Here is a 15395-nt window from a genome sequence, read left to right as displayed (position 1 = left end):
ACTATACACTTACTATAGCCTTATATATTGCACTATATGCTTATATAGCCTTATATATCATACTATACACCTACTATAGTTTTATATATTATACTATACACTTACTATAGTCTTATATATCGCACTATGCTTACTATAGCCTTATATATCATACTATACACTTACTATAGCCTTATATATCATACTATACACTTACTATAGCCTTATATATCATACTATACACTTACTATAGCCTTATATACCATACTATACACTTACTATAGCCTTAAATATCATACTATACACTTACTATAGCCTTATATATCATACTATATGCTTATATAGCCTTATATATCATACTATACACTGGTATATAGCCTTATATACCATACTATACTACACTTACTATAGCCTTAAATATCATACTATACACTTACTATAGCCTTATATATCATACTATACACTTACTATAGCCTTATATATCGCACTATACGCTTATATAGCCTTATATATCGCACTATACGCTTATATAGCCTTATATATCATACTATACACTGACTATAGCCTTATATATCATACTATACACTTACTATAGCCTTATGTACCACTTACTATAGCCTTAAATATCATACTATACGCTTGTATAGCCTTATATATCATACTATACACTGGTATATAGCCTTATATACCATACTATACTACACTTACTATAGCTTTAAATATCATACTATACACTTACTATAGCCTTATATATCATACTATACACTTACTATAGCCTTATATATCGCACTATACGCTTATATAGCCTTATATATCGCACTATACACTTACTATAGCCTTATATATCATACTATACACTTACTATAGCCTTATATATCGCACTATGCTTACTATAGCCTTATATATCATACTATACACTTACTATAGCCTTTTATATCATACTATACGCTTACATAGCCTTATATATCATACTATACACTTACTATAGCCTTATATATCGCACTATGCTTACTATAGCCTTATATATCATACTATACACTTACTATAGCCTTATATATCGCACTATACACTTACTATAGCCTTATATATCATACTATACACTTACTATAGCCTTATATATCGCACTATGCTTACTATAGCCTTATATATCATACTATACACTTACTATAGCCTTATATATCATACTATACGCTTATATAGCCTTATATATCGCACTATACACTTACTATAGCCTTATATATCATACTATACACTTACTATATCGCACTATGCTTACTATAGCCTTATATATCATACTATACACTTACTATAGCCTTATATATCATACTATACGCTTATATAGCCTTATATATCATACTATACACTTACTATAGCCTTATATACCATACTATACACTTACTATAGCCTTAAATATCATACTATACACTTACTATAGCCTTATATATCATACTATACGCTTATATAGCCTTATATATCATACTATACACTGGTATATAGCCTTATATATCATACTATACACTTACTATAGCCTTATATATCGCACTATGCGTACTATAGCCTTATATATCATACTATACACTTACTATAGCCTTATATATCATACTATACACTTACTATAGCCTTATATATCATACTATACACTTACTATAGCCTTATATATCGCACTATGCTTACTATAGCCTTATATATCATACTATACACTTACTATAGCCTTATATATCATACTATACACTTACTATATAGCCTTATATATCATACTATACACTTACTATAGCCTTATATATCATACTATAGCCTTATATATCATACTATACACTTACTATAGCCTTATATATCACACTATGCGTACTATAGCCTTATATATCATACTATACACTTACTATAGCCTTATATATCATACTATACGCTTATATAGCCTTATATATCATACTATACACTGGTATATAGCCTTATATATCATACTATACACTTACTATAGCCTTATATATCATACTATACGCTTATATAGCCTTATATATCATACTATACACTGGTATATAGCCTTATATACCATACTATACTACACTTACTATAGCCTTATATATCATACTATACACTTACTATAGCCTTATATATCGCACTATACGCTTATATAGCCTTATATATCGCACTATACGCTTATATAGCCTTATATATCATACTATACACTGACTATAGCCTTATATATCATACTATACACTTACTATAGCCTTATGTACCACTTACTATAGCCTTAAATATCATACTATACGCTTATATAGTCTTATATATCATACTATACACTGGTATATAGCCTTATATACCATACTATACTACACTTACTATAGCCTTAAATATCATACTATACACTTACTATAGCCTTATATATCATACTATACACTTACTATAGCCTTATGTACCACTTACTATAGCCTTAAATATCATACTATACACTTACTATAGCCTTATATATCGCACTATACGCTTATATAGCCTTATATATCGCACTATACACTTACTATAGCCTTATATATCATACTATACACTTACTATAGCCTTATATATCGCACTATGCTTACTATAGCCTTATATATCATACTATACACTTACTATAGCCTTTTATATCATACTATACGCTTACATAGCCTTATATATCATACTATACACTTACTATAGCCTTATATACCATACTATACACTTACTATAGCCTTAAATATCATACTATACACTTACTATAGCCTTATATATCATACTATACGCTTATATAGCCTTATATATCATACTATACACTGGTATATAGCCTTATATATCATACTATACACTTACTATAGCCTTATATATCGCACTATGCGTACTATAGCCTTATATATCATACTATACACTTACTATAGCCTTATATATCATACTATACACTTACTATAGCCTTATATATCATACTATACACTTACTATAGCCTTATATATCGCACTATGCTTACTATAGCCTTATATATCATACTATACACTTACTATAGCCTTATATATCATACTATACACTTACTATAGCCTTATATATCGCACTATGCGTACTATAGCCTTATATATCATACTATACACTTACTATAGCCTTATATATCATACTATACACTTACTATAGCCTTATATATCATACTATACACTTACTATAGCCTTATATATCATACTATACACTTACTATAGCCTTATATATCGCACTATGCTTACTATAGCCTTATATATCATACTATACACTTACTATAGCCTTATATATCATACTATAGCCTTATATATCATACTATACACTTACTATAGCCTTATATATCATACTATAAACTTACTATAGCCTTATATATCGCACTATGCGTACTATAGCCTTATATATCATACTATACACTTACTATAGCCTTATATATCATACTATACGCTTATATAGCCTTATATATCATACTATACACTGGTATATAGCCTTATATATCATACTATACACTTACTATAGCCTTATATATCGCACTATGCGTACTATAGCCTTATATATCATACTATACACTTACTATAGCCTTATATATCATACTATACACTTACTATAGCCTTATATATCATACTATACACTTACTATAGCCTTATATATCATACTATACGCTTATATAGCCTTATATATCATACTATACACTTACTATAGCCTTATATAGCCTTATATATCATACTATACACTTACTATAGCCTTATATATCATACTATACACTTACTATAGAATTATATATCATACTATACACTTACTATAGCCTCATATATCGCACTATATGCTTATATAGCCTTATATATTTGTACTATACGCTTATATTGCCTCATATATCGTACTATACACTTACTATAGCCTTTTATATCATACTATACACTTACATAGCCTTATATATCATACTATACACTTACTATAGCCTTATATATCGCACTAGCCTTATATATCATACTATACACTTACTATAGCCTTATATATCGCACTATACGCTTCCTATAGCCTTATATATCATACTATACGCTTGTATAGCCTTATATATCATACTATACACTTACTATAGACTTATATATCATACTATACACTTACTATAGACTTATATATCATACTATACACTTACTATAGCCTTATGTACCATACTATACACTTACTATAGCCTTAAATATCATACTATACACTTACTATAGCCTTATATATCGCACTATACGCTTATATAGCCTTATATATCGCACTATACGCTTATATAGCCTTATATATCATACTATACACTTACTATAGCCTTATATATCATACTATACACTTACTATAGCCTTATATATCGCACTATGCTTACTATAGCCTTATATATCATACTATACACTTACTATAGCCTTATATATCATACTATACACTTACTATAGCCTTATATATCATACTATACGCTTATATAGCCTTATATATCATACTATACACTTACTATAGCCTTATATATTATACTATACACTTACTATAGCCTTATATATCATACTATACACTTACTATAGCCTTATATATCGCACTATACGCTTATATAGCCTTATATATTGCACTATACGCTTATATAGCCTTATATATCATACTATACACTTACTATAGCCTTATATATCATACTATACACTTCCTATAGCCTTATATATCGCACTATGCTTACTATAGCCTTATATATCATACTATACACTTACTATAGCCTTATATATCATACTATACACTTACTATAGCCTTATATATCATACTATACGCTATACGCTTATATAGCCTTATATATCATACTATACACGTATACTATATAAGGCTATAGTAATATAGCCTTATATATCATACTATACACCTACTATAGCCTTATAGATATATAGATATATATATAGCCTTATATATCGCACTATGCGTACTATAGCCTTATATATCGCACTATGCTTACTATAGCCTTATATATCATACTATACACTTACTACAGCCTTATATATCATACTATACGCTTATATAGCCTTTTATATCATACTATACACTTACTTTAGCCTTATATGTCATACTATACGCTTATATAGCCTTATATATCATACTATACACTTACTATAGCCTTATATATCATACTATACACCTACTATAGCCTTATATATCATACTATACACTTACTACAGCCGTATATATAATACTATACACTTACTACAGCCTTATATATCATACTATTATATGATATATAAGGCTTTACTATAGCCTTATATATCGCACTATACGCTTATATAGCCTTATATATCATACTATACACTTACTATAGCCTTATATATCATACTATACACTTACTATAGACTTATATATGATACTATACACTTACTATAGCCTCATATATCGCACTATATGCTTATATAGCCTTATATATCGCACTATACGCTTATATAGCCTTATATATCATACTATACACTTACTATAGCCTTATATATCATACTATACAATTACTATAGCCTTATATACCATACTATACACTTACTATAGCCTCATATATCGCACTATATGATTATATAGCCTTTTATATCATACTATACGCTTACATAGCCTTATATATCATACTATACACTTACTATAGCCTTATATATCGCACTATGCTTACTATAGCCTTATATATCATACTATACACTTACTACAGCCTTATATATCATACTATACGCTTATATAGCCTTTTATATCTTACTATACACTTACTATAGCCTTATATATAATACTATACACTTACTACAGCCGTATATATAATACTATACACTTACTACAGCCTTATATATCATACTATTATACACTTACTACAGCCGTATATATCATACTATACACTTACTATAGACTTATATATGATACTATACACTTACTATAGCCTCATATATCGCACTATATGCTTATATAGCCTTATATATCGCACTATACGCTTATATAGCCTTATATATCATACTATACACTTAATATAGCCTTATATATCATACTATACGCTTATATAGCCTTATATATCATACTATACAATTACTATAGCCTTATATATCATACTATACAATTACTATAGCCTTATATACCATACTATACACTTACTATAGCCTTATATATCGCACTATACGCTTATATAGCCTTATATATCATACTATACACTTAATATAGCCTTATATATCGCACTATACGCTTATATAGCCTTATATATCATACTATACACTTAATATAGCCTTATATATCATACTATACACTTACTATAGCCTTATATATCATACTATACAATTACTATAGCCTTATATACCATACTATACACTTACTATAGCCTCATATATCGCACTATATGCTTATATAGCCTTTTATATCATACTATACGCTTACATAGCCTTATATATCATACTATACACTTACTATAGCCTTATATATCGCACTATGCGTACTATAGCCTTATATATCGCACTATGCTTACTACAGCCTTATATATCATACTATACGCTTATATAGCCTTTTATATCTTACTATACACTTACTATAGCCTTATATATCATACTATACACTTACTACAGCCTTATATATCATACTATTATACACTTACTACAGCCGTATATATCATACTATACACTTACTACAGCCTTATATATCATACTATTTTACACTTACTACAGCCGTATATATCATACTATACACTTACTACAGCCGTATATATCATTCTATACACTTACTACAGCCGTATATATCATACTATACACTTACTACAGCCTTATATATCATACTATACACTTACTGCAGCCTTATAATATCATACTATTATACACTTACTACAGCCGTATATAGTAAGTGTATAGTATGTGTACTATACTTCCTACAGCCTTATATATCGTACTATACACTTACTATAGCCTTATATATCATACTACACACTTACTATAGACTTATATATCATACTATACACTTACTATAGCCTCATATATCGCACTATATGCTTATATAGCCTTATATATCGCACTATACGCTAATATAGCCTTATATATCATACTATACACTTACTATAGTTTTATATATCGCACTATACTTACTATAGCCTTATATACCATACCATACACTTACTATAGCCTCATATATCGCACTATATGATTATATAGCCTTTTATATCATACTATACGCTTACATAGCCTTATATATCATACTATACACTTACTACAGCCTTATATATCATACTATACGCTTATATAGCCTTTTATATCTTACTATACACTTACTATAGCCTTATATATCATACTATACACCTACTATAGCCTTAGATTTAGATTTTTGTACTATGATTTGTATGGTGTATGTACGTATTTGTTTTGATTATTTGTCTTATGTAAAGCGTCTTTGAGTATCTTGAAAAGCGCTATATAAATAAAATGTATTATTATTATTATTATATATCATACTATACACTTACTACAGCCATATATATCATACTATACACTTACTATAGTTTTATATATCGCACTATACTTACTATAGCCTTATATATCGCACTATATGCTTATATAGCCTTATATATCGTACTATACGCTTATATAGCCTTATATATCGTACTATACGCTTATATAGCCTTATATATCATGCTATACACTCACCACAGCCTTAGATATCGTATTATAGGCTTGAACAGATGCCGTCTCTTGTGCCGTGCTTCAGCATTGATCGTTGTAGGACGATTATTTTACTTTTCTCTGCCTCCCATATCCCCCTCCAGCCCCCCCCCCATTCCTAAAGTTACTCTTAGCTAAGACTATGTTTGGCTAACCCTGCGTCTGTTCCTGCCAGTTTGGAGGATTTAGATGGTAACAGATTTGCAGCTCTGTCTGCACAGCGTGAGGTACGAATCTGACCAGTTAAACTGAGGATTCCAAATGGAATGAAGTACCACACTGTGTAAACAGCTCATTCATTCTACAGAGGAGGCCAAACTGTAGACACGCTTTAATAATGTTATATATGGACTTTAGAAGTTAAAATGAATTAGAGTAGCGGTGTGCAGTATAGTGTTCAAAGGTGACTTTTATTTGCACCTTGGTGTTGGAATACATTTACTATCACATCCAGCTTGTATACAGATGTGTGTATATATACGCACACCTGTTTACGGAAAAGAAAAATTTAAATTTTTCCTGTAAATATGAAAGTTCTTCCTATATAGGGCAGATATTTTTTCCTATATAGGGCAGAAATTTCCCCTATATATGAAAATGTTTTCCCTGTAGGGCAGATTTTTTCCCAAATAGGGCAATATATATGGCCAGTTTTGTCCCCCTTTTTTTTCGTGAAATATGGAAATTTTTTTGCTATGTATACACCCCCCCCCCGCCCCCGTATATGTATGTGTGTTCTGAAAAAAAAAGACAGTCAAAACATAAAAATCTTTTAATGTAGCAGCTGAGTTAAACATCACGTCTCTGCAAACTTACAGTCCTTCTCAAAAACAAATCATTTGCATGCCAGACCTTGACCTGAACCTTACCTGCCGCTTCCCTTCTTTTTGTTTCTATCAGGATCTGGTCTACAAGCAGCGGAGCAACCGAATGTAGAGCCTGGCGACGCCCTTGCCCGACCAGCTCCTTTGCAAGAAGACATCCAACCACCTGGTGGGGAACAGAAACCTGTGAAAAAGGGCTCCACTGGCCTGCTGCCTCACAGATCGGAAGAAGAAACAGACAGTGACTTTGAGTCTGATCCTCCATCGCCCAAGAGCAGTGAAGATGAGGAGGTGGAGGAAGATGAAGGCCTGAACAGTGAACCCGAAGACGTTGAGCCAGAGAACCTGGGTCAGAGGCCACTGCTGATGGACTCTGAGGACGAGGTGGAGGAGGAAGAAGACAAGCATAGCTCTGACTCGGACTGTGACCGAAGAAAAGCGACTGGGAGACTGGCAGAGTCTGGTGCCGATCTGATCCCCGCTTCTGATTCACCTAGTGCGGCTGTGCCGGGTACACGTGCCATGGATGTGTTTGGGGCCGTGCCCTTCACCGGTGGTGTCCAGCCCAGCAAACCAGCCGAGTGCATGGATGTTTTTGCCAAGGCCCCTTTCAGACAAGCAAGCAAGGAAAACCCCCTGGATGAAATAGACGTGTTCACCAAAGCTCCTTTTAGCCGGAATCTCTCCAAGTCGAGCAGGAGCGGCGATGCTCCTGACCAGACACCACCCATCTCGCCGGCCAGCGTAGACGTCTTTGGGTTCTCACCCTTCCAGCCCGACCACCCCGTACCCACCTCCCAGAGTCAAGAAGACATCTTTGTCCCGGTGGCTTTCGAGGAGCCCCAAAGCCCTCAAAAGTTAAAGCAGAGAAGCCTCCAAAAGCTTTCCTCACGCCAGAGACGCACCAAACAAGAGGCCAGCGGCAGTAACGGTAAGCGCCACCACAGTACCCCGACGAGCGGCAGGAAAAGCAACAAGCCCAGCTTCCGCACCCCGGAGCGGGTCCGCCGGCACAAGAAGGTCGGAAGACGGGACTCCCAAAGCAGCAACGAGTTCCTCAGCGCCTCTAAAGAGAACATCAGCATCTCAATGGGGGACGTAAAAGAAAAGGGAACGTCCTTACCCTCCGAAGATGCCGTGCTGGACCCGTTCGGCGCCAAGCCTTTCCATCCGCAAGACGGCGCCCGACACGGTCAGCACCCCGGTCTGGCCGACAGCAAGAGCGACGTGAGCTCGGCTCACGGCAGATCCCGGACCGGGTCTCTACACACCACGTTCGAAGGGAACATAATGGATGATTTTGGGGCTGTGCCTTTCACTGAACTGGTTATTCAGGGTGATCCTCAGCAACCCCCACAGATGGACCTGGACCCATTCGGAGCTGCACCTTTTCCTTCAAAGCAGTGAAACGTCGATGTGTCACGTCTTCCGGCACACACCGAGTGCCTCTGCGCCATGCTGCTACGATATGCAAAGCCGAAACGGCTCTCTGAAACGTACGGACGGCAGCTGTGTGGGGTGATCGGAGTCTGTCCCAGGCCTTTGTTGTAGTTTTTACAGCTTTTACACCATTAACACGTAACAAGACAATTTTTAATATATATTTTTTTTCTAAACTAAACTTGACTTGAACTTGAATGGAAGGCATTTTTTGCATCACCTTCAGTTTCTACCTGTCTGCTGAGAAGCCTTCGATGCTGCATCACGATGTTGTTCGAGGAAATGCTGCCTGCGTGCTCAGTCACGGACCGCCAGGTTATCCGTGGTCCTTGTGTAGGTCGTTGCTTCCTGAATGATCTACCCGATAGGTCAGCTTTACACCATATTGCCTTATAGGGGTATAAGTAGGGATGTAACGATACACTCTACCTACGATGCGATACGATTCACGATACTGGGTTCACGATATTAAAATTCAATTGAAGACAAATTATGACAAAGTTTCCTTTTATTATTTCTCTTAAAAAAATAAAATAGAAATGAAATGCTGTATTATTTTTTAATATTTTTTTAATGCATTTTTCTCCCCTTTCAGTGCGTCCAATTGCCCGATTGCGTCATACTCCCGATTCCTGCTCTGATTGAGGAGAACGAAGCTAACCCACGCCCCCTCCGACATGTAGGCAGCAGCCGCATACGGATGCATACATCTTATCACCTACACTTTGACGAGTGCAATGCGAATCAGCACTGTGTACGGAGAGACACACCCTGACAGCACTCTTTTCTCATCTCCGTGCAGGCGCTATCAGTCAGCCAGCATTAGTTATGACAGAGAGACCCTATCCGGCTTAATCCCACCCATATATGAACAACAGGCCAATCGTTGTTCATGTGGCTGGTCAGCCCAGCCGGCAGGCAGAGCTGAGACTCGATACGATGTATTCGAGGTCCCAGCTCTGGTTCCAGCGCGTGTTTTTACCGCTGCGCCACCTGAGCGGCGTATAAAATACTGTACTTGTGCTTATCTTTTATTTATCTAAATAATGACTGCCCTTTTATTTCTAAGGTAGGTACAAACTGAATGAAATAGATCCCACATTAAATAAATAAAGAAAGTATCCTCACATGAATAAATTTGGCTGGAAAATTCCAAACCCTGTAGTGACGTCAACCAGGCGAGGATTTTCTGCTGTTTAAAGTGAACATCGATTCATTATTACACACGTGAATCGATTTTTAACCGTCATGTGGTGCATCGTTACATCCCTAGCAATACACAACAACCCTGCGGTATTGTACCTCAGATACACACGAGGCTGGTTTGGTGCCTTTTTTATTTTCTTCTAGGCCTTGTTCAAGTTGGTAGCATTTCTATGCACACGAAAACGGAAAAGTTAATCATCAAAACACTGTTCACTAGAAATGCCTGAATATACAAGGAAGGGGTCTGTCTGAAAACCTAGTGAGCTGCCTTACTGCCTAAGTAGTGAGGATTCTAACAAGGCATCAGACTCGTAAGGCAGATTATTTAGCCGCACTAAAGCGAACCAACGTGCTGAGGCGGCACAACAAATTAATGCAGCCAGATTATCGCTCAGAATCGAGGCGCCTCAGTAGGAGCATTTTAATGTATCTAAGAATTTAGACACGCCCTCTTCTCTGGCAAGTAGGATGACCTAAAATGCATCTATGTAGAGAGATCACCAGGTTTTCGGACAGACCCAAATAGTTTTAAACTCAGCCAATCATGAGCACATGATTATAGGCTACAATAAAAAGGGAATCACGGTTTGTATACATACAAAATAAATACATACACATGCGGTCTTATGAGAATGTTTGGGCATCTGCTGGGTAAAATTCTGCATGAAGTGAAGCATTACGTAAGGTTTTACCCCCCCATTATAGTAAATTCAGTGTACAGCAGAAATGCCACCTCCTTGTTTCTACACTCAATTTCCATTTCATCAGCTCCACTTACCACATAGTAGCACTTTGTAGTTCTACAATTACTGACTGTAGTCCATCTGTTTCTCTGCATGCTTTGTTAGCCCCCTTTCACCCTGTTCTTCAAAGGTCAGGACTCTTAGGTCCTGTATTAGGTCAGGTATTATTTAAGTGGTGGATCATTCTCAGCACTGCACTGACACTGACATGGTGGTGGTGTGTTAGTGTGTGTTGTGCTGTGGATCAGTTTTTAAACACCTCACTGTCACTGCTGGACTGAGAATACTCCACCAACCAAAAATGTTCAGCCAACAGCGCCCCATGGGCAGCGTCCTGTGACCACTGATGAAGGTCTAGAAGATGACCGACTCACAACAGCAGCAATAGATCGTCCAAGCGATCGTCTCTGACTTTACATCTACAAGGTGGACCAACTAGGTAGGAGTGTCTAATAGAGTGGACTGTCCACTCATACCAGCACAACGCACACTAACACACCACCACCACGTCAGTGTGACTGCAGTGCTGAGAATGATCCACCACCTAAATAATACCTGCTCTGTGGGGGTCCTGACCATTGAAGAACAGCATGAAAGCCAGCAGAGAAAGCATAAAGAGAAACAGATGGACTACAGTCAGTAATTGTAGAACTGCAAAGTGTTTCTATATGGTAAGTGGAGCTGATAAAATGGACAGTGAGTGTAGAAACAAGGAGGTGGTTTTAATGTAAGTGGCCGCACTTCAAGTAACTGGAACTGAGAAGAACTGAGGAGAAAAGGACGATACACTTGGACTTGGATGGAAAAATGTCTTCAAGCAATTGACACACTATTAAATACGTTAACGGTCTAAGCTGAGCTGGTTAGCATTGCAATAAGTATTGCCTTTATTTACTGTGGGTTTGATTTGTCATGCTACACTGTTCTAACAATGCAATAAAATGTTGAATCGTTCTATATAGAAACGACGTTGAATAACTTTGAATAATAAATGAAGGTTTGGGTTTTTTTCCACTGATTTATTGTGAGCAGCATTTTGAGCAATAAACGATGTTACACTTTTATGTTATTTATGTCATTATTACTTACTTACACAAGTGTACCCAGAGTACACGCTGCTGCACCATGACATGATTCATTTATACTATAGTATAATAATAATAATGATAATCTAGGGCAGATAGGGAGACAGCGAGTGCTGTAGGGAGCGAAAAAATGGGTAGCACACAAAAATAATAATAATTAAATAATTGTAAACAAATTTGACCTAAAAAAACCCAAAGAAACTTGTACTCGAGCGCCCCCTTGTGGAGGATTTACGTTACACATTGTAAACCACAGCGGGTGGTTCCAATTACACCTCTACCGATACAACCCTCCACTGCCGACTGACACACGCCCCCCTCCGACACGTGTGCAGTACCGACTGCATCTTTTCACCTGCAAGAGGCGAGTTCATAAGTGGATCAGCTTTGTGTACGGAGAGACACACCCTGATCAGCCAGCAGAGGTCGTAATTGCACAAGGTATGAGGAACACTGGTCCAGCTTATCCCACCCTGTGAACAACATTTGATGTGTTGGTTGGGTCACGGTTAAAATCGTGGTATTTACAGTTAGACCTGTTCAGTAAAATAAAATGATTTTTCCGTGTATCCCAGTGCAGGGTCAGACGTTCTACGGCACCCCTGGTGCCGACAGGGTTAAGGGCCTTGCTCAAAGGATGCATGCCAGAGCCAGGTTTCCAGCTGGTAACCCACAGCTCTACCCACTAGGCTTCCACTGTCTCCGCTTTTCAAATGTCCTACTGGTGCACAGAATAATAAACCAAATAATGTGTTAAACATTATTATCCTGGTGATGCTATTAAAGGGTTAAGCTACCGTTCTTGTCATGAAAGAGTAAAACATGACGTCAAAATCCTACCCACGCAGAACCAAACTGGGGAATGAACTGTAGCCTGAATGAAAGTGGCTGAATCCATGATTACGCGTCCCGTGCATTTAAAAAAAAGCATTTATTTTTAAAATATGCAAAGAATCAGTGCTGGTCTGATGAATGCAGAACATTTTAAACACAATTTTAGAAATGTTCTCCCCAACACACACACAAAACTTAAATAATGAATGAATTGTACATAATTAAACAGGGTAATAATATGTAACTCTGTAGTAAAAATGCAGGCAGCATGATGACGCACACGTGAATGCAAAATCTGCCTGTTTGTTCTGAGGTCTCGATGTTTTATAGCTTAAAAGGATTCAGCTGAATAAAAACTACAAAATATATTAAGTATTTAGTACCACACAGAACGAACAGACTTTGAGGAGAAATAATATTAATATAAAATGCTTCACTGTGCATCAAAATCTTTGGTTTGACCACCAAATACCAGCTGGTAGATCAGCCACAACTAACCAAACATGATTCTCATTATAGTGTTAGTTTATAATGAGCAGATCTGGTCGTTGTTGACTAAAAATACTGTTACCTGCAGAGCCCCACTGGTGGTATCTTGGTATAAATAAAAATAATACACGTCCACGACATAGCAAAGTGTGGGAACGACTTAATAAGATATAAGAATAAGGTGGGAATGAGATAAAGGTAACCAAGCATACAGAATCGTATACACTGATCAGCCATAACATTAAAACTCACTGTCCATTTTATCAGCTTACCACATAGGAGCACTTTGTAGTTTTACAATGACTGACTGTAGTCCATATACTGTATTTCTCTGCATACCTTTTTAGCCTGCTTTCACCCTGTTCTTCAATGGTCGGGATCCCCACAGGACCCCCACAGAGCAGGTATTATTTAGGTGGTGGATCATTCTCAGCACTGCAGTGACACTGACATGGTGGTGGTGTGTTAGTGTGTGTTGTGCTGGTATGAGTGGATCAGACACAGCAATGCTGCTGGAGTTTTTAAACACCTGAGAATAGCCGCTCAGGTGGCGCAGCGGTAAAAAGAAACGCGCTGCAACCAGGGCTGGATTCTGAGAACGTGGTATCGAATCCAGCCTTGCTTTACCGGTTCGAAGCCGAGTGGCTATATGAGCAACGATTGGCCGGTTGCTCATATGGGGGGTGGGACAAAGAACCGGATGTGGGTCTCTCTCTGTCAGAATGCGATTGCGTTCTCTGCCGGCTGATTGGAGGCGCTTACACAGAGATGGGAGAGGGTGCCCTTAGGGTGTGTCTCTCCGCATGCAACGCTAGGTGGCGCCAAACTCGTCAATGTGTGGGTGGCAAAGATGCATCTGGCTGCTGCTCGTGTTTCGGAGGGGATACGGGTTAGCTTCAATCACCTCCGTCAGGGCAGGGTTCGGCATAGACAGAGAGGAAGCACGATGCTAATTGAACAATTGGATGCGCTAAAAGGGGAGAAAAAGGGGTAAAAAAAAAAAAAAAAAAAAAAAAAAAAAAAAAAAAAAACTGATGAAGGTCTACAAGATGACCGACTCAAACAGCAGCAATAGATGAGCGATCGTCTCTGACTTTACATCTACAAGGTGGACCAACTAGGTATGAGAGTATAATAGAGTGGACAGTGAGTGGACACTGT

At 36.7% G+C, this 15395-nt stretch overlaps 1 protein-coding gene across 2 annotated transcripts in view; it reads left to right on the top strand.

Annotated features, from left to right (window-relative positions):
* Positions 1-10718, top strand: part of bmp2k (BMP2 inducible kinase) — a 60194-nt gene extending 49476 nt beyond the window's left edge. For both annotated transcript variants that reach the window (XM_063017943.1, XM_063017942.1), the window contains exon 16: positions 8514-10718. In XM_063017943.1, the coding sequence (XP_062874013.1) occupies positions 8514-9844 (1331 nt within the window). In that variant the 3' untranslated portion in view covers positions 9845-10718. The remainder of the gene's footprint in view (positions 1-8513) is intronic.
* Positions 10719-15395: the final 4677 nt, after the last annotated feature.

Source organism: Trichomycterus rosablanca, chromosome 21 (assembly GCF_030014385.1).
Source record: "Trichomycterus rosablanca isolate fTriRos1 chromosome 21, fTriRos1.hap1, whole genome shotgun sequence".
In the NCBI taxonomy this organism is placed as follows: Eukaryota; Metazoa; Chordata; class Actinopteri; order Siluriformes; family Trichomycteridae; genus Trichomycterus; species Trichomycterus rosablanca.
The sequence above is the reverse complement of the archived record's forward strand: the minus strand, read 5'-3'. Positions and strand labels throughout refer to the sequence as shown.